We start from the raw sequence: 21,344 nt of genomic DNA on the forward strand, positions 1-21,344 counted from the left end.
CATGTGCACCTTATGATAAGTTAAACATTTTGCATTGGCATGATATGCACTCCTACCACCATGACCTCATAAATGTATATATAGTTCAATATACATATGTAGTCACATTTTAATCCACCTGGCACACCTTGATTAGTTTCAGGGGATACGTTGATACTATCTCCCACCACATGAACAAGTAGAAGAAATTGTTTAGTGTTTTTGTCTATGTTCAAATTTAAACTTGAGAAATTATGATTCTGATCAATTCACTTCACTAACCATTATACCAGACACTTGGATGCATTTGTGTATTCTCTTAATTAGAAGATTTAATGACTAATCACATGTTTAAGATCACAAATTTCAACAGTCTTGTAAATTTTTATAACCTGCGATTGTTATTGCATATTTAAGACAATGAACTTAAAAAATTCTTTTTTTCTCTCTTTAGCTTGAGTTCTTATGGCCTTTAATCTGAAGCAACTTCATCAAGACTATCTAACTCGGGAGTTATGGAAGTGAAGAGGAGCTTTCATATAAAGTTAAAGTATATCAAATAAATTAAATTGAAATGAGGAAGGATAAAACTATATTTACAAAAAAAATAAAAATACATGTGGAATAATGGTAGGTGAACAGATTCCTTATTGGGTTTCTCATGAAAGAAATTTCATACTCATTTATTTATTCTGAGAAAATGGTGAGAAGGAATGTGCTATTACATGTGGAATTACAGGTATTTCATTAACAGAAACAACTTTGTACATTTTATTTTTATTTTTATTAAATTGTCTAAAATAAATGATTGGTAATTACTAAGATATTTTTTGGATCTTAATACATTCTATTGAAGCTCTTGCATTTAGATTTTTTTTATATATCATATTATATGACATAATTTAATATGATAAAGTCATAATTGCTTAAACAAAAATAATATATCTAATATTATAAATAGGGGGATTTCAAACGTCTTAAAAATATCAATTAACAACTCTGAAATGAAAAAAATTAAATAACTATATATATTATTTCATGATACGTCTATCTTTATTTCAGAAAAATCTTCGTTCACCTACTTATCAAGTCATCATGCCTTTCACTATTCTAATAGTAAAAATTATTCTCTATTACAAAGTTTAAAAAAGTCAACCTAAACAATAATTTTCAACGTATTAAGTCAACTCTTATGTGAGCATATCACTATAGTAAATTGAGAATATTTCTACTTTACTTCAACCCTAAGAAAATATATAAAAAAGAATACCATAAAAATTAATAAAGTGTGTATTCATATGAGATCAAACTCTAATATCGCAAATAACAAGTACAAACGAGAATTTATTTTTAACTATTAGGTATTTTATATTTATTTAACGTCATGTTCATTTTTAAAAATTCAAATACGATATAAGTATTCAATTAAGAGTGAATTCAAATGTAGACGTTCTCAATAAAAATAGATGGACCCTACTATCTCATCATGTATTTCATATTTACTTACTCGACTATTTCCTTTTTAGGACTCGAAAGGTGAATTTGAACACGAGAATTCTAATAGACGTTGAAAGAATTTCATTTATGGACTTGTATTTAGTGATCAAAGAAGTGAGATTATAATTATGATGTTTCAAGTTCAAATCAAAACAACAACATAAGCAATATAATCTTACATGTGGGAACCGATCAATACCTTTACTTTATGAAGATAAAACGACTATTTACAATAGATTATTGGCTTAAATAGAAAGTATTGGAGAAACAAATAGTAACAATAACAAATATGATAACCGAAGCAAAAAAAAACAAACAAATGTAAAATTGAAAGAATACAATATGAAGAAAATACCAATAATAACACTGTCAATTATTTACTAATCTTCTATCTTAATTCGAGATCTCAATATACTCTTATCTAGGACCATATCTTGTATAAGGCGCAAGTATATTATGTCTTAGTGCTTTTATTTAGAATTATGTTTTCAATAAACTTCAAGTATGTCTCGTCTTGGTGGACAGAGTAACTGATAATTCTACCGTTACTTTAATAAACAAACAAAAAAGCTTTTTAGCAGTCGGAAGAAACAAAGGGACTGCTCATTTAATTAGCCAATCCCAATAATATTCTGGGAATAATTGTTTTTCATCACATTGGACATGCACCTATGCTAAATAAATTGATTTTAAAGAGATATGGGGGAGAGAAAAAAACAAAAAGTTCTTGAATGAAAAAAAAAATCACTATAAATAATTTTGTAAGTTAGGTAGCTTGAATGATTTTGGGTTCTTGATAAAACATAAATCTAAGTTTAAAATTCCAAAAAAAATCAAATCTTTTTCCAAGTTCTCAAACTTTCTTTGAACTTGGGAAAAAAAAAATGGCAGATGTGCCGTGTTGTGGAACAGAATTTTTTGTGTTTATTTTGGTAATTATAGGATTGGTGTTGTTTGCTGGTTTGATGGCTGGTCTTACACTTGGTCTTATGTCTCTTGGACTTGTCGACCTTGAAGTTCTCAGCAAATCTGGTCGTCCACAAGATCGTATTCATGCCTGTAAGTTTTATTATGAAGAATATGTTAAAGATTGCTGATTTGGGGTTTATTAGGAAGTGCTAAAGTTTGCTGATTTGGGTTTTATTTGGAAGTGCTAAAGATTGCTGCTTTGGGGTTTATTAGAAAGTGTTAAAGATTGCTGTTTTGGGGTTTTTTAGGAAGTGTTAAAGTTTGCTGATTTGGGTTTTTAGTTATCTGCTTGTGTTTCATGGAAGTTTGTTGTCTTATCCTTTATTCTTGAGAGTTAATTAGAGGTTGTGAAAAATTCATATGGTATATACAAGGGCAAAAAATTCTTTTTATGTGTATATTGTAGATGATGAACCCCTTGGTGAAAATCCTGTGTTCGCTAATGTTGATGAGTAGTTTTGATTGACTAATGTCTACCTGCTACCTTTGTAACTTGGTGTAAAGTTGTAAACTTTTCTATATGATCAATTCTTGGAGTTATATTTCCTCTTGCTAATTCTATGTTCTAGTCAGGTTTTTACTTTAAAATTGTTCATATAGGTAAATGAATGTGTAGAATTGGCTGTCCCAAAACATATTTTTCGAACGAAACAAAAAGGTTGAATCTTGATTTATGCAAGGGGGTTATAAATCATGAATAAGTAAAAGAGAGTGAATTTGTCCTTAGAAACTGAATAAATTGTTTAGCAATAAGCTTGATGTGGTAGCTTTGTAGTGGTTGAACTGCAATGCAAATTGTGGATAGATAAAGCAAGAAAATGGTGTATTGATTATTTACGCGAACAAGGTAATTGAATAGTTGAAGTAGTAAGAGAAAGAGGTACATGATTCTTGTCATACCTGGAATGGACAAATGAGAAAGTTAAGTCAGTTCTCATATCATGATTGTACAATTGAAGCAATAATCACTGATGTTGTAATAAAGCTTATACTGTGATAAGTTAGAAAAGAAGCAGTGTTGTGACACAATATGAGTTGTAGAATGTTCACTTGCATCGGCTTCTTAAAGATTTTTTCCTTTCTTTGACAGCTAAAATACTTCCAGTCGTAAAAAACCAACACCTTTTGCTTTGCACACTCTTGATCGGCAACTCTTTAGCAATGGAGGTTTGTGTACCAGTACTTATTTGACAATAGTTATCCTTTTATTATCTGTGCTTACTTATTTATTACTTTTCTCCTTTTCCTTTGTAGTCTCTTCCAATTTTCTTGGACAAGCTTGTACCTTCATGGGCAGCTGTACTGGTATCTGTGACACTGATTCTCATGTTCGGAGAGGTGGTCTATTCGACTCATCAACTTACTATTTCAGCTTGTTAGCTATTGCATTTGCTCGTCCCTTGTTCTGTAACTAGGCTTTGTTTTTTTTTTTTTAAGTTGTAACTAGGCTTTGTTGCTTTTATGTTTGCAGATAATTCCTCAAGCAATCTGTACTCGCTATGGATTGACAGTTGGAGCTACTGTAGCACCTTTAGTTCAGCTTCTTCTCTGGTTATTCTTCCCCATTGCTTATCCAATTAGTAAGGTATACAACACAACAATCACATCCTATAGTTTACTATTTAGAGTTGTTAAGTTTCCATGTTTTGCTACCAGTGAGAGAAATGCTTCACCAGCTTTAATTTTGGTTGCCACCGTGTCACGATGCAAGTCAAATGATAGGGTTTAAGAAATAAAACTTAATGAATCCACTAACAGCTCATAAGATTGATCTGGACTCATATACGCTATGGTGATTAATTTGTATGCACTTTTCCTTTCTGTAAGCTTAGGAAAAACTGGAAAGAATGCAACATAAAGTTGAATGGAGGAGTTCACATAAATGTATTCTGCATTTATATATATATACTTGGTTATAGTAATAATATCAGAGTTACTCCATTTTCTCACTCTATTTATTTTTCATTTTTATTATAAGTGAGAAACTATCATGCGAATAATCAGATATGTAGAATATGCATCATTTTATTTATTAATATACAGAGCGTCATCTTTAGTATTTGAAAGAAAACGCCAAAGTCTCATGCAGCAAATTGAGAGAATTTCTCTGTGCTACTTTCTGTTGTTAAGGATCTTATTATTAGCTTGATAAAGAAAAAGGGGTCTTAACTTCATCCTTGGTTTTGCTTCTAGGTCTTGGATTGGATGTTAGGTAAGGGGCACGCTGCCCTTCTGCGAAGAGCTGAGCTAAAAACGTTTGTGGATTTCCATGGCAATGAGGTAATGTTTCACTAATTCTCGATTTCGTTGCTAATCTAAGCACATGTAAAATATCTTTAGACATGCAATATTTGTATATATGCATGAACACTGTCGCTTACACAACCAAGTTCATCTCACCAAGATTAGGTGCTATAGTTGAACCTTGTTTCCAAATTCGTTCTGTTTATTTTTCTGTATGCCTCAGCTTGTTTGCTTCTTATTGCTATGACAGGCTGGAAAAGGAGGGGATTTGACACATGATGAAACAACAATAATTGCTGGAGCACTGGAGTTGACAGAAAAAACTGCAAAAGATGCGATGACTCCAATATCAAAAGCTTTTTCTCTTGATCTGGACGGAACACTTAACTTGTGGGTTAATAAGTTGCTGTTCAATTTGATTTCAAGCTTTCATAAACTTTTTATGTTCTGTAACACGTCTATCTCCCTCTCTCTCTCTCTCTCTCTCATGCAGGGAAACACTAAATGCTATAATGACAATGGGGCATAGCAGAGTTCCTGTTTACTACAGAAAGTCGACAAATATTATAGGACTAATTTTGGTAATAATGTTTCATCCATGCTGAACTCAATTTTTACCTTGTTGTGGATTCACTTATTGTGTTGAAGTTTAATTGTCAACATCATTTATCAAGAGTTTTTGTTTCTTTTGCTGTGTTACTTCTGCAAGCATGTGTATCTGTAACTTACTGATATTGTGTTCCATGCTCTCTGTACTTGTCTTCAAATATTTTGCGGCAGGTTAAAAATCTTTTGGCGGTTCACTCGGAAGAAAATTCAGTCCCCCTGAGGAAAATGTTGATAAGAAAAATTCCGAGGTAAGGATAACTGCAGCAATTCTTCCCTTTCCTAAATGTTTATGTTTATAACCAATCAATTAACTATGCCCCAGCAAGCTCACCTAAACAGAACTTATTGGTTCAAGGGCAACAGTTATGGGATACTCAGAAAAAGAAAGTAAAGCTAATTTAAACAATTGAATTATAATTGCATCAATGTTTTTGTGATGGGCCAGTCCCACATCAGTACTACTATGTGCTGAGATGGGATTCATATAGCCGGCCTTGGGCTCTCCCACCTTAAAATCTGCTTTTGGCGTGTGGTTTTCCTTGAGTTGCCACCCACCGCCCTGTGCCCACCATGCCTTGGATGGTGACGCCAGTATGGCAAAGTTTGCCCAGTGCTAGTATTGTCTAGTGTGCCATTATCAAGGATGACCGATGCGGAGCATGGTTGATTTGTTATGGTCCAGTCCCACATCGATACTACTATGTGCTGAGGTGGGGTTTATATGGCCTTGGGCTTCCCCACCTCAGTAACTAGCTTTTGGGGTGTGGTTCTCCCTAGGTTGTAAGGGCTTATATAGCCTTGGGCTCCCCTACCTCAATAACTAGCTTTAGGGGTGTGGTTCTCCCTGGGTTGTAGGGGTTTATATATCCTTGGGCTACCCCACCTCAATAACTAGCTTTTGGGGTGAGGTTCTGCCTGGGTTGTAATAGTTTTCTGCACTTCACTATTGTACCATTGTTTCTTCGTTATATAACCTTATAACTTTACAGGTTAGCATCCATTTTGCCTTACTTGCAAATTGCAATGATCTATAATATCATGTAATGTTTAAGAAATCCAGCTCCCATTTGCTGATGCAACTATTTAATCTCTTCTTTAAACACAACAATTTAAAGGTTACTGAAACTAATTGACCGAGGGTGCCATGGGTTAGCAATTGGTTTAGCTTCCACCATGGCCCTTTCACTTGTACAATTCACCTCTGCATCTAACTAGAGTAGGGGAAGTAGTTGATTTCGTCTCATATAGTTCATCCGTCATGGTTTTACACGTCAAGCTTCATTTCAAAATTTATTTATCATCTACAATAGAAGACTATCAGACTTCTATTATAGCCTTCTGACTGATCCAATTATCCTTCTGTGCTTTCTCTACACAAGATAACTTCCTGTAGCTATCCAAATAATGAATTCTAAGGTTCTGAATTTTGATTATTATGAAGTAGTTCCTAGATATTCGCAACCTTTTCATAGATCTGCAGTTTAGTTTGTACAAACTGTAATATGAGTGACATATTTGTAGAAGAAAAAAACACAGTTGAATAAGATAATAGTTAGCACACAATGCTTATTCTTCAGCTAATTGTGCAGCATTGATATTTTTTCAGGGTTTCTGAAAACATGCCTCTGTATGACATTTTGAATGAATTTCAGAAGGGCCATAGCCACATTGCTGTTGTATATAAAGATCTGAATGAGACGAAAGATATGCCAGTGAATGATAAAGGTCCGAAACCTTGAACTACTCTTGGTTCTACCATATAGCTACTTATCCTAGTTTTTCTGTTAAATCATTGCTGCGAGCCTTAAACGTCTTTGCACTGCAATATCCAGTTTAACTTTTTATTCAGTTTGTGCTAAATGGGCTTCTAATCAACTCTCTCCAATTCCTTCATATCTTGTAATTACCTCTATTTCAGAAAATGAAGCAAATAGATCCTCAGTGATTAAACTCGTCAGTTTTCTTAAATTGATGAATTTGCGATTTTGGCCAACTTTTAAGTGTTGTATGAACTGATAATTGCAGATGCTGATAGCACAACACTAAAATCCAACTCGCATGACATTAAGACTGCATTACATAAGGTTGATGACGACCAAGTCCCAAAGAAATCTCCTCCCCCTACTCCTGCTTTTAAGAAGAGACACAAAGGTTGCTCATTTTGTATTTTGGATTTGGAAAACACTCCAATACCAGAGATCCCTTCCAATCAAGAAGTTGTTGGTGTTATTACTATGGAAGATGTCATTGAGGAGCTTCTTCAGGTGCACAAGATTCTTACTTTCATTAATATCTGTTTGTCCTTTTTGTGGTATTGTTTTCATTGTAGACCCCCCCACCTCCACCCCAGAGACAGGAATATGTACAACACATTTTTACTCTGTTACATAGTTATGCACTTCCATATCGTTCTTAAGAATCTAGCCAAACCTCTCTGTGTATTACTTTCTCATTTTGCATTTCTTTACGGCAGGAGGAGATATTGGATGAAACTGATGAATATGTCAACATTCATAACAGGTACTGTCTGTCTAGCAGTGCCAGTTTATACTCCATTTGGTCTAGTATTGGCATGTAAATCTCTTTTAGCTAAAGAACTAGTTCTGTGCTACTTCAGTACTATTAGAGATCATTCTTAATCGATTGCTGCCCCTCCTAAAGAAAATAGGAGGGAAGGGGAGTGACTGAGCATGTGCTAAGGTTTTCTCCCCTTTGTGGGAGTGTGAAGGTGTTGTTGCACACTTGCACTTGACAATATTAGCCTCTGTCCTTATAAAGGGTTAGTGTTGTCACAGGCTCATTTAAGCGCGTTTAAGCCCTGGGTCTCATTTAAGCGCGTTTGGTATAGGTAAGGCACTAAGGCGTACTCCTCATTGACCATGAGTTCTATCCTGAAGGCGTACCGAAATATTATTGGCAATTAAGTGTATTACTAGTTGCTAAGGAGAACATTATGAATGAATCTGTTACTTTCTTGAATTACATATATATTTCTCCTTAGAAGTCAATGGGGCACAGCAGGTTTGGCATCTACATTGCACCTTTTTTTTTTTTTACTAAAGCCCACATTTCAATTGCGCTTAAAGCCCCAATAGACCTAGAGACTGGAGTCCTCTTAGAGCTTTTCGCGTTTGTGTAATTGTGAACTGATGGGGTTGTAATTATGAACTTACTCTTTTCAGGATAAAGGTGAACATGAATTCTTCACAAGATTTTTCAGCTGAACAGAATTCCTCAACTCAGCTGCTCCAGGCCCTCTGACTATCTTATAAGACTTCTCAATAGCTACCTCAAGTATAGCAACATGTTAAATGTATAGTTTCTCTATTCTAGCATATCCTGATACTAGTATTTTTGTATTACTATTTAAACTTAGATTAGACTGGTCCCGTAGAGCGCGAATTCGGGTAGATAGTATAGCCCTATATACAGAGGAATAGGCTGCAAATTCAACAAGAAAGAAACTTGGTTTGGATTGTAAATTGTAATGCAGTGTATTGCTAGAGTTTGAGACATACAAAGTTCATTTACTGGAATCTCATCAGTTTCCATGTGTGTTATTTATGTCTCAAGAACTTAATTTTCTTGCAATATTATTAGGCCCTTCTTCCTCGGGGCAAAGTTTACGTACACACTACTCTTCAAAACTCACTCGTGGAGTTACACAGAGTGTTTGTTGTTGTAATAAGTGGTATCTTTTATCCTAATTAACATGATTAAAGTTTTTAAATGACTTCATTTTATGGGTAACTCTCGCCACACTATTTTTTAGTTAGACATAATTACCAAAATATCATTTATCAAACTCTTCAGATATAGTAAATGATTAAAGTAACGCTTAATGAAAATTTTGAACATGGTTTGAATAAATTTTCGCATTATATCTATAGATAAAAATGGAATGAACAATTTGATACTCTTAAATAAAGTAATTTTATAAACACATCTTTATTTTGAATATATATTCACCAATTTTTATTTTTCGATGTCCAATAAAGACATACGAGAGATTTTATTGGTTTTCAATAATTTTTCAGTAAGTCTCTCAATAGGATTCAAATTTGTACAATATGGTCAACTTGAATAAAGACCGAAAAAATATGACTCATTTTGATAATAAACTCGAATTAGGGAAATATGATGATAAAAATCTCAAGAAATATCAAAGACACTTCCTTATATTATGTAAATCTCTTACATAATTATATTCAAACTTATATAATAGTCAATCCAACAAGGATAAAAAACTAATAAGCTTGAACTAAAAGACTTGATAAAAGACAGTTCGATATACTAAGCTCTCATCAGACATTCCAACAATACTTGTCTGCTCCTTCTCTCTTTGAAATTACATTCTAAACTAGGGTAATCTAATCTTTATGTTAAAATTAAACTCATATATATAGTGACAGCACCAACAAGGATTGTAATGAAGTGGTAAATACTCTTTCATCCTTAATCAAAAGGTCTCGGATTTGAGCCTCCTTGGATACGAAGTCACCTTTGTTAGAGAGCGTTTTACCCACTATCGGGGATCAGATGGAAAACCAATCCAATGTGGATACATATATATAGTGACAGCCAAAAAGAGAACAATTTTTAAATCTACTAATAAATCTTGACTTTTACTTAACTTTCTTTAGTTAGAACATCACTTCACTGTCAATTCTCTCTTGAGCTGCCAAGATTATTGTTTTGGGGTAAAAAAAGATTGTTGCTTTTCTTGTTTTTATGGAATTCTGATTTCTGGGTATGTCTCAGATTTTTGTTTGAGTTTGAAATGAGGAAGCACAACACAGCTTTAACAAGATTTGGGAGAAAGGTAAAAGGTTCATATCAATCTTATGGTCTTGGTGTTAAGTTAGCTGCAGTAGTAATTTTGGGTCTTTGTTTTGTATTCATTTGGTCTGTGTTTTCACCTTCTTCTTATTCAGTAGCCTATCAAAGGGACACTTTTGATGATATTAGAGAACCTATCTCATCTGCAAATAGGAAAAAGGTTACATCTTTGGTTCCTTCAACCAAGAAAGAACAACCCCATAATAAGAAATTGAAACATAGATCAAGTTCTGGTGAGAAAAAGAAAAGGGTTGATAGGTCTTCTTTGCCTTCAAAATCTGGTGGTTGGCATAAGAATGATAAAAGTGGAGTTGATAGGAAGAGAAAGGGTGAGGATCTGAAGTTACCAAAAAAGGCTGATGAGGTAAAGGAACAAGAATTGGAAGGATCTGAAACTGAAGTGTTGGAGAAGGAGAATGAGGAAGAGAAAATAGGAAATGATAAGCAAGAAGAAGAGAAAAAAGTAGTTGAAGTTAAAGAGAATGAGAAAGAAAAAACAGAAAATAATAGTAAACAAGAAGGAGATGGAGTGGATGGTAAAGAGACTGAGAAAGACGAAATAGAAAGTAATAAAGAAGAAGAAGGAGAAGGAGAAGGAACAGTAGATGGTAATGAAGGTAATGGTGAATTAGCTAATACTGAGGAGTTGGATCAAGAGGCTGCTGAGAAAGTGGAGGATGAGGATGAGAAAGCTAAAGATAATGGGAAGAAGGATAAGAATTTAGGACCATTATTTGATCCAAAAGCACATTATACTTGGAATTTATGTAGCACTAGAAGCAAGCACAATTACATTCCTTGCATTGACTTTGAAAGTGCCAGTGGAAAGTTGCAGAATTATCGGCATCACGAAAGAAGTTGTCCTAAAGCACCTCAAATGTGTCTTGTTCCCCTTCCTCCTGGTGGTTATGAGACTCCAGTAAGCTGGCCTGAGAGTAAGTCAAAGGTATGAGGAATCAAGCTCATCTTCAGTAAATTCAGCTTTGTCTGTTCTTTCTTATATTAAGTTCATAATATTTACAGATACTTTATAAAAATGTGGCACACCTGAAACTAGAGGCATTTGTTAAGAAAGGGAGCTGGGTGGTGGAGTCTGGAGATTATCTCACTTTTCCGATGAACCAATCTATACCCAAAGGTGGAATTCAACACTACCTAGATTTCATAGAAGAGGTGAGTCCCTTTTATTGACTCTTTGTTTGTTTCTCTAACAATTGCAGTGCTGAAAGGTCTAACGATTGTCTATGAATCTTCATAAATCATATGTATATATTTTCCTTTGCATCAAAATACAAAGACTATATACGGTCCATCTTAATGCTCTGTGTAGAGTTACTATTGTCTTAAAAAATTACCTAGCATTTCTCACTTCCCATATAGTGGACCATATACAAGCTGGGATGGAGTTCCACCATTTCTTCTGCTTTCCCCTACATCCCACCTTTTTACAGCATTTCACTAATTCAATTGTAGACTCTGGCATGAGTTAATTCAAACCAGTCATGCTTGAAAATCTGCCAAAGCTGATCAGTAATGTAAAAACAGATGGCTATTATTTTCTGCATTCTCCTGACACAAGAAGCATCTTGAGCTGCTTTACTCTTGTACTATGATCTCTTTCCTTTGTAGAGAAGATGAAAGATGACTTGTCTTCACCACGCAGTAATGCTGGTGCGATTTCTGGTTGTAGTTGATTTGGAATTGGTTAACTCCTTGTTAATTATCTTTCTCTTACTGAAGTTGCTAGATTCAAACACTAGGTGTATGCCTGGCTGATTTGAAATAATACTGCTAACTGTAGTATGATTATTTACTTATTTAGTTGTCAGTTGAATGCTACTTGCAAAGTCTCTCCTTGTGTTTGATGTGTGAATTGATATTGGAGATTGGTAGATGGTACCAGACATTGAATGGGGGAAGAATATCCGTGTTGTGCTGGATATTGGATGTGAAGATTCAAGCTTTGGGGCTTCTCTACTTGAAAAAGATGTGTTAACACTTACTCTAGGCTTAAAAGATGACCTTGTGGATCTAGCACAAGTTGCACTTGAGCGTGGTTTTCCAGCAGTAGTTACCCCATTCGGAACTCGGAGGCTTCCCTTTCCTAGTGGTGTCTTTGATGCTATTCACTGCAATGATTGCCATGCATCTTGGCATTCTAATGGTTAGTGTTAAGTTATTGCTAGCGATTTTTTTTCTTGTTTTATGTTTCTTTTTCTGTGATATCAGGAGATTTAATTAAGTTTACTTTCAGGAGGAAAGCATCTTATAGAGATGAACAGAATTTTGAGGCCTGGAGGTTATTTTATTTTGTCTTCAAAGCACAGTAGCATTGAAGTTGAAGAAGGTTTGTCCTCTATTTATGTTAAAGGAAAACGGCTTCTGTTTTTCTTCTTTCTTTGATGAAAATAGCTATTTCGTTACACTTTTGCACGTTATTTTATTTTGTCTAATGAATAAATACTTTCCTGAATGATGACAATTCCTTTAGCGGACCTTATCTTCCTACAGAAAAAACATTCCACAGTGGACACTTGCCCTCCACTGTCATGGATATAACGAAATCATCCCTTCTAATTTCTCATTCAATGTCAAGCTTCTTGTTCTTGCTAATGAGGACTATCTGATATTCTCACACACTGCCAAATGATCTGCTACAGAATTCATGTTATTTTCACTAAAGAAACTCTCGATTTGAATGAATGGATCATTTTTTGGCTTGTAGCTTGAAATTGTCTTGCATTGTTATCAAGTCTTTTTCCTTTGTGAAACTTGAAAGACGAGCTACCATTTTGATTTCATCCTTTTTAAGATATTCAATTTTGCGTGCTTTAATTTTCTTTTCAGCGTGTATTTACGAATGCCTTTTTGTAAAGTACTCATGCTCATAATATCAACCTTCTTCTCCAGCTATGTCCACATTGACAGCATCAATCTGTTGGAACATCCTCGCTGATAAAACTGATGAAATCAGTGATATCAGGATTAAGTTATACCAAAAACCACAAGCAAATGACATATACCAATTGAGAAGGAAAAAAGTTCCACCTCTATGCAAAGCAAATGAGAACCCAGATGCATCCTGGTGAGTTGGAAAAGCTTGTGTTGTTATACTTTTCTCTCTTTTGCTCTTTTCGGTCAATTTGCATTTCCTTTGCACATACTTCCGCTACTGCACATGGACGAGTAATCTTGGGAAAATAAGTGCACAACTCCATCATTGTATGTCATCACACAAATAAGCTACAACTCTCTCAGAAGTGGTAGAACAAGCATGATTTATGATAAACCACGAGTCAAAGACACATTAGTTCTAAAATTGTCATGCTTCTTTCTTTATCCTCTCAAATGTTTAAATTCCAATTACCTTATCCGCAACAGGTATGTGCCGATTAAATTTTGCTTGCACACAATTCCTGAATCCATAGAACAACGAGGAACCGAATGGCCTGAGGAGTGGCCAAAGAGACTTGAAACTTATCCCGACTGGATGAGCAATAGAGAGAAATTGATCGCAGACAGTGAGCACTGGAAAGCTATTGTTGACCATTCTTATCTAGTTGGCTTGGGTATTGATTGGTCCAACATTCGGAATGTAATGGATATGAAAGCCATCAATGGAGGGTAAGCCCCTATCTTTGGTTAATCTGATGAAAGAGGCTCAAACATTAAAATGTTATTGGCTCTCCCTCCTCTTTTAATTGTAATATTGTGCCTCAGCAAGGATGCTAACAACTGAGAAAAATATACACAGATTTGCAGCAGCTCTTGCACAGCAGAAGGTGTGGGTGATGAATGTTATTCCTGTACATGCACCAAACACCCTTCCCATAGTCTTTGAAAGAGGACTTATTGGCGTGTACCACGATTGGTGTGAGGCTTTTGGTACTTATCCAAGATCATACGACCTTCTACATGCAGATCATCTCTTCTCAAGGCTTAAGAACAGGTTACATGACCTTTTCTCCTTTATTTGCTCCTTTGTTTCAGTTTTCTCCTCATAAAATATATGGATGATCCTGTCTTTCTTGATTATGAATCAAGACGAAAAGTCGGATGTACTTGTTCAGTTCAGGTCTACTTATGGCCATTCTTCTATCTGAAAAAAAGAGTATTGCTTTAAAAAGGTGACTCATAATCCCTTTTCGAGTATTATCTATCCAGTCGGAATGTATGAACGAACAGCTTCCACCTCTTTTTGGGCTATATTCCCTTCTTGTCCCTCATACCCCTTTCAGCAATGGTTACTGTGGATTCCAAAAATCTTCTTCCGACCTCTGGAGGTGGTCTGTCAAGTTTGAAACTTTCCATTTCCAGACTTCAAATTTTTTCATAGCTAATTAAGTGGTTCATTCACTGCAGGTGCAAGCATCCCATTGTGATTGTGGTTGAGATGGACCGTATATTACGGCCTGGTGGCTGGGGAATCATACGTGACAAGGTCGAAATACTTGATCCATTAGAGAAAATATTGAGAAGCTTGCACTGGGAGATACGAATGACTTTTGCCAAAGATAAGGAAGGCATCCTTTGTGCTCAAAAGACAATGTGGAGACCTTGATGAATGCTTAGAGGCAAGTCATCTGATTATTTGGACTACAGATTCCTGTCATTTTCCTGCAAGATCTGCTGGTTATCTATACAATATTATCTATACTCGAGTAGCACAGTGCCATTCTTGCCAACAATTGTGTTTTTTGGCCTCCCTCTTCACATATTTCAAAAGAAATAGTCGTGGATCCAGAATTTAGACGTTGTGGGTTGTGAGTTCGGAAATGTATGCCAAAGAATTAATTCATTGTTGGAGTGTTTTCTAGCAAGTAGTGTGCAAGTCATATATTTTTGCTCTTACCATTGATTGACTACTGGTATATTTGTGCATAAATTGAAATCTGCTTTACATGTTAAGAGTATATTATGTGAATCTTATACTGTGGTGTGGTTTCACAAACTATTTTGTTGTGTTATTAATCACAAATTTGATAGTAATGACAGGAAGTCGACAATTAGAGTAGAAGGTTAGTAAGCGATCAACATTGTTTAATTTCCTTATTAGTGTCATTCTTCTTCATCTTCTACTACTATGTTACAGCCAGTTCTTCAAATCATATTGCTTGCTCGCCACTATAGAGCTTCTGGATGTTTTGATAACCAAAATAATGATAACTTGAAAAAATGTTCAATTCTTTTGTGATTTTACCATCAGATTTGTGATTAACAACACAATACAACAAAATAATTTATGACATAATACTCTTTACCCGTTAAAAAGATGGAAAAATTATATAAATATACAACTTAAGATATCATAATTTCTAAAATTTTCTTACCAAATAAACGTTGGTAGGGAAATTAATGAGTATCAAAATATGTGAAGAGACTATAATAATTAAAACACTTGCCAAGATTAGAATGGGATATCCTTCAAAATTGGACTGGAAAATAATGTACTACCATCATGTTTGGAAAAAATAATAGTAACTCTTTGTTTTTGTTTTTTAAAAAGTGGACATTTATTTTTAGTATACAATATAGAGGTCAATAAAATGATTTATTTTTTAAAATATAAAGGTCCATAAAAATGAAATGTGGGATGGCTACTATTTATGTATTTTCCTTTTTCTTTAAAGATAAATTTAGAAAAAAATTTAATGACAGTAAAATTAACTATTGTAACAGATCTGAAGGATAGGAATGAGGAACTTTCTTCCTTGTTTATTTAAGGAAGCAGAATTGCTTCTGTTGTTTTCAATTTCTTGGCTTTTCCTAATAATAGTTTGATGGATGATTATGTAGCTAATTTTCCTGAGGATATAGTGAATGAGATTTTGTTGAGGTGTCCTGTCAAGTCGATGTTGCGATTTAAATGTGTCTGCAAGAACTGGTATGTCCTTATCAAAACCCCTGATTTCGTTCAACAACACTTGAAGAAGAATCGTAGGCCACCAAATCGCTTGATTTATGATTATGATAATGGTGATGATGATGATGATTACTGTGGTCCCATGACTTTGATTTCTGAAGAAAATTTCCAAACGTTCCTAGGTATGCAATACCTCATAGGTTATGTGGACGGCTTGTTCTTAATGTACGGACAAATTAATAGTGCCATTTCTTGTGCATTGTGGAATCCTGCTACTAGGGAGGTGAGATCCCTCCATTTCCCATCACCCATAATGGATTCTCCCATATTCGAGTACTCTCCTAACTTCGGTTTGGGAATAGACCTCTTGACTAATGATTATAAAGCTGTTTACTTTCTTGACTATGAAGCAGCAGTCTATTCGTGTCGTAGGGACTCATGGAGAGTTTTCAAAATTGAAGATTTCGACAAACCACCCCCATTTGACAAAGAGGTGAGACGCACATATGGTACTGCTTATTTGAATGGAAATTATTACTGGCTGCTAATTAATAACAATATCAGCACCATTCTTTTATTCAATTTTGGGAGAGAAATGTTTGAAGAGATTGAAGGGCCAGATCTAGATAGTAGTGAACATCCTTTAGTTTTTCATTATGGTATGATGTTGTTTGATGATTCCATTGCCATCTTGAACACCTCCTCGAAAGTGGAGAAAAGATTTTATTATGATATATGGGTAATGATCCAACCAGGGGTTTGGAACAGACTTATTACCTTTCAATGTTTCCCAGTTATTATCTCTTGCTATGATAGCTCTCTCATTTTTGTAACTAGAGCTTCTCGGCTGTTCTCCTATAATGTTCGGACTAACAAGACAAGACATCTTGGATTTCATTATTCGCGCTTGAAAGATGGTGCAACATATGGTGATGGTGGTTGTGGGGTTTATTATTATAAGGAAAGCTTAATACCAATTAAACAACAAGAGTTGGACCATTAACTGAAGTGCTTATAAGTATTGTTTTAATTATGTTCACTCAATTTCATAGTTTGCATAAAGTGTTTGTAATTGCAATAGCTATCACACATTTTCTCATGCTATACTTATTCTGAATGTCGTGAACAAAGGTGACTCCGTAAAGACTGTCAGTTGAATGCTACTTGCCAAGTCTCTCCTTGTGAATTGACATTGGAGATTGGTACATGGTACCAGACATTGAATATATATATATACGTGTTGTGCTGAATATATTGGATGTAAAGATTCAAGCTTTGGGGTTTCTCTGCTTGAAAAGGACGTGTTAAAAGATGACCTTGTGGATCTAGCATAAACGAACTTTGAATTTACAAATTGAAATTAATGAGTATAAAACAATCCTCTACTTGTTTTGAAAATACAGTATGTTGTGAATCAAGCTAACTCCGTTATAAATATTGAACCGAGTAAAATATTTGAGAGTTTTATTTGTTGAAAAGGACACAAGAGTTTGAAGAACAGTTATGAGAATTATTATGTTGAAGCTTTGACTATCTGGTATCTCTCATCCCCTTCTATGGTATTGTATCTCATCCTCTTATGATTACTTCTTTCTCTGTTAATCTATCCTTAGTTAATATGTTATAACTTATTCTAGGTTAATAACTTGTATTCGGTAATTATAATATATATCAGTGTTTGTGTTGGAAAAATAGGATTAATTTGTTTCATAGTACTCTCTTGTTTCTCTCATATCCAGATAGCATAATTTTACAAATAAATAGCCCACATAATAAATCTTGGGCCAAACTTTTATGCATCAAAAACTTCCAGATCACTATGTATACACTTCTGTTGGGCCTGTTCCACACACACAAATAAACATTCTCCAATAACAGTCTAAAAGAAATTGAATGCAGTTATATTTATATATTTTTCTTTTAAAAAGTACATTCTCTAACGACCGTCTAAAATGAAATTGAATTAGTATAACTATTTTATTTTTATTTTTTTAAAAAAAATTCTCCAACAATCGTCTAAAAGAAATTGAAGGTTGTTATATTATATATAGTATGATTGTAAAATGTTTTCTATAAATAAACATTCTCCCATGACAGTGTCAAAGGAAATGAATGTAATCACATTATATATATATAGCATATGAGTACTATTTTTCTTTAAATAAACATTCTCATTGATGGTGTAAAAGAAATTGAATGCTATATATATATATATATATATATATATATATTCAAAATTTATTTATATCAAATGTAAATCTTCCTTCCTTTTTCCCCTTTTCATGAAAATTCAACATAAGTTTTACTCTCCGATATATTTAATAAAAATACTAAGTAGTACTACTTTTGTTTGCACTGAATCATAAGTTAAAAGTCAAAACTGAATACCAAATTAAATATGCACGTACGTACGGTTGCTATTTTAAAACATGCATGCATCATGATTGTAAAAAATAAGATTCAACACCAATTAATAATTTGAGAACTTGTTAGTGTGGCCATAAAATATATAATTACGGCAAGGGATTGAATTTTGTGCCACGTTTGTATCAGGATCTTAAATGCATATGTAAGTAAAAAGTTGATTAATATTAAAGAATATATATATATGTTTGGAAATTAAGCTTTTAAGAAATGTACTTTAAAAGGTTAATTAAATGGTAAACTTGGATGAATGGGTTTATGAATTTGGCAGCAACAATACAAACTTGTTAATTATTATTCTGATCCCACTCTTTCTTTGCTTTTGTTTATTCATGCGTTTAATGTCTATTTTAATTATTATTAATTAGTTCTCACATATTATATTAGCTAGTCATTAAAATTGGAGATCAATTATGGAGAATTAGACACATGAGGAAATAGCTAGGCGGAAGTATATATTATTTTTTTATACTACTACTAGATACGTGGTGCATTACATAGTTCCATTTTATAACAAAAACTACTATGTCGCGATCAATAGATATCCTTCCTGAGGGGAACGATGATTTTTCTTTGTCTGTAAATTGGACCACAACCTCGGGTGTCTAGGTTAGCCGCCGGGCAGTCGACAAATCTCCTCATCGTTTTGTCCATACAGAAATGAATGTCCTTCAAATACGCGAAAAAATCATCCTTGGGCGTACAAGAGATGTAGATTTTTTTGCTTGTCACTTTACCAAGAGGTATTAGTAGGTCAGTCATTTTGTAAGCGGTTTCGTCATATTTGGAGAATATGCCGGCAGTTAAAAACTCGTCCCTAACTCTTGCTAAAAGTCCTTTTCCTTTGCCCGCAACCGCAACTCTCATCGCTCCTTGAAAGTAGTCGGCAGCTGGAAGTGTTTGTTTAGTGCAGTAGCCGTGCACCTCCCATTCATGCATCCAGAACTCCTCATCTGTATTCGTTAATAGAAAAGTAGGCCAGTGATCGTGGAGCTGCTTTGCACGATTGGCGTCCTTCTCCCACTATATATATATATATATAATTAAACTTTAGTTATCAAACGAAAAATCAATTGAAAATACAATATACATACCACATCTTTGACGTAGTCCTCACTATGCTGTGGCGGCAAGCTGCACTCCAGACTATGGCCAGTGCTATTGCCTGGCCAGATGCCATGCATAGTAAACCTCTGTGTGTCGATCGACGGTTTACAGTGAACTCCCGAATACCCACATAGGGTGGGAGGCCACTGTATGACAAAAGCCAGGTGATTAAAATCACTTTGACAACTTGTTAATCCAATGAACATTATCAAAAACAAGTAAATTTCAGACATTTTTAATTTTCTGTTGTACGTTGTGTGTAACTTACCTTATATAATGTCTATTTATGTTTAATTATTAATACATTATTTAATATTTATGAAGGAAAGGTTATATATAGTAGTAACTTGCTATCGTCTTATTGGGTTATTGGATACTAAAAATCGATAACTCAATAATTTTCTTTATAAAACCAGTTAATCTAATAACATTTTTTTCGGTTTGGTTTTTGCACACCCCTACTGTATTATATAATGTAAAAGCATTCCATCTTCCACATCCAGCTTTTCCCAACAGGGTTTGTGTCATGTCTCCAACAAAAAACTAGGAGTGGCCTCCATGCACCTATGTAGTGGGTAATGCAAATCCAGCTTTAAAATAAGCATACAAGGCTAGGAGTGGCTTCCATGCACATAGTGGCGTACGCAGGATTTTTTTTGTAAGCGGTGTCACTTTTAAAATGAGAAAAATAAATATTAAATTTTTGTATATAAATTATAAAACACAATTCATGTATATTATTAATCTTTTCTAAAAAATAAAATAAAAATATATTATAATTCTTTTCAATGAGTTTTTTTTTTTGTGAAATGTATTCAAAATAATTTCATTCAAAGTAGATGACTTTCATTCAAGATTCTTCCTTGAACACGACCTGATCTATGAAATTTCAGCCAAAACCAACTAAGCTACACGCATCTCTTGTTATTAAAGGAGTGTCGTCTATAACATATATAGATAATATATGCTTTATTTGCTTCTATTTCGTATTGTATATACTTGTTCAGTAGTGTCACGTGACAGCCCTTCCCCCTTCCTAAATCCTCCCCTGCATGCACATGCAGACCTTATTTTCTTATTCACTACATATATACTTCATCAACCCAAAGAATTCTAGCACTCTAAAAAACTTTCAGCAACTGGATCTCATTATAGTACAAACAAAGTTGCAACTTGAACTCAAATAAAGATATTGTTGAAAGTTCAAATACAATCATGTCAACAGGATCACTATACGAGTCATGGACAGAATGCGGTAGTAAAATTGAGAAAATGCATAAAATCATCTCTGAACTTGTTTCAAAAATTCAGTTACACACTTAAACTATTATACTGACCTATTACACATCTTTATTATTCAAAAATGAATTTTTTTTACCCCTATAACTGAGTAACTGACATGGCAAAAAAAGAAAAAAAGAAAAACGCGTTAAATAAAAAATAAAGTAAAAATAATACTTCCTCCGTCCCAATTTATGTGGCACTTTTCAGATTTCGAGATTCAAATAAGTCTATCTTTGGCCGTAAATTTTTAATATATCTTTTAATTATTTTGAATTGTTAATTGTTGTGACTTATAGTATGTTTTACGTATTTTACATATATATAAATTTCATTTAAAAAATTTGAAAATTTCACGCGCAAATTTTCGATCAAACTTAAATTGTTTGACTCTCAAAAAATAAAAAGTGTCACATAAATTGAGACAGAGAAAGTAATCAAAATCTTCTTTCTACCCACACCCCACACTCCCCTACTCATCTTCTTCATCACAACATCCCCACCTCCTTCTTCTTCTTTATCCCCCCCCCCC

The 21,344-nt window shown here is 34.1% G+C and overlaps 4 protein-coding genes across 4 annotated transcripts; 3 read left to right on the top strand and 1 right to left on the bottom strand.

Annotated features, from left to right (window-relative positions):
- Positions 1-2,137: 2,137 nt before the first annotated feature.
- On the top strand, positions 2,138-8,847 carry LOC125855185 (DUF21 domain-containing protein At1g47330). Its single transcript, XM_049534869.1, has 12 exons — positions 2,138-2,535; positions 3,536-3,612; positions 3,700-3,783; positions 3,917-4,030; positions 4,639-4,725; positions 4,940-5,079; positions 5,183-5,270; positions 5,470-5,546; positions 6,905-7,023; positions 7,324-7,562; positions 7,772-7,818; positions 8,481-8,847. The coding sequence occupies exons 1-12, from the start codon at positions 2,361-2,363 to the stop codon at positions 8,557-8,559; spliced, it is 1,326 nt and encodes a 441-aa protein (XP_049390826.1). The 5' UTR covers positions 2,138-2,360; the 3' UTR covers positions 8,560-8,847.
- Positions 8,848-9,886: 1,039 nt separating this feature from the next.
- LOC125854755 (probable methyltransferase PMT28) lies at positions 9,887-15,066 on the top strand. Its single transcript, XM_049534330.1, has 8 exons — positions 9,887-11,083; positions 11,161-11,310; positions 12,031-12,301; positions 12,392-12,484; positions 13,048-13,222; positions 13,519-13,761; positions 13,892-14,086; positions 14,500-15,066. Exons 1-8 carry the CDS (start codon positions 10,079-10,081, stop codon positions 14,696-14,698), a joined length of 2,331 nt encoding a protein of 776 aa, XP_049390287.1. The 5' UTR covers positions 9,887-10,078; the 3' UTR covers positions 14,699-15,066.
- A 776-nt stretch (positions 15,067-15,842) lies between these two features.
- Positions 15,843-17,003, top strand: LOC125856483 (F-box protein At3g08750-like). The gene has a single exon (XM_049536039.1). The coding sequence runs from the start codon at positions 15,918-15,920 to the stop codon at positions 17,001-17,003; it is 1,086 nt and encodes a 361-aa protein (XP_049391996.1). The 5' UTR covers positions 15,843-15,917.
- A 1,955-nt stretch (positions 17,004-18,958) lies between these two features.
- Positions 18,959-19,764, bottom strand: LOC125854697 (ribonuclease 3-like). The gene is made up of 2 exons (XM_049534285.1): positions 19,519-19,764; positions 18,959-19,447 (listed from the first exon to the last, which is right to left on the bottom strand). Exons 1-2 carry the CDS (start codon positions 19,762-19,764, stop codon positions 18,959-18,961), a joined length of 735 nt encoding a protein of 244 aa, XP_049390242.1.
- Between the last annotated feature and the right edge of the window lie 1,580 nt (positions 19,765-21,344).

The sequence above is a fragment of the Solanum stenotomum genome, chromosome 2 (genome assembly GCF_019186545.1).
Source record: "Solanum stenotomum isolate F172 chromosome 2, ASM1918654v1, whole genome shotgun sequence".
Taxonomy (NCBI): Eukaryota; Viridiplantae; Streptophyta; class Magnoliopsida; order Solanales; family Solanaceae; genus Solanum; species Solanum stenotomum.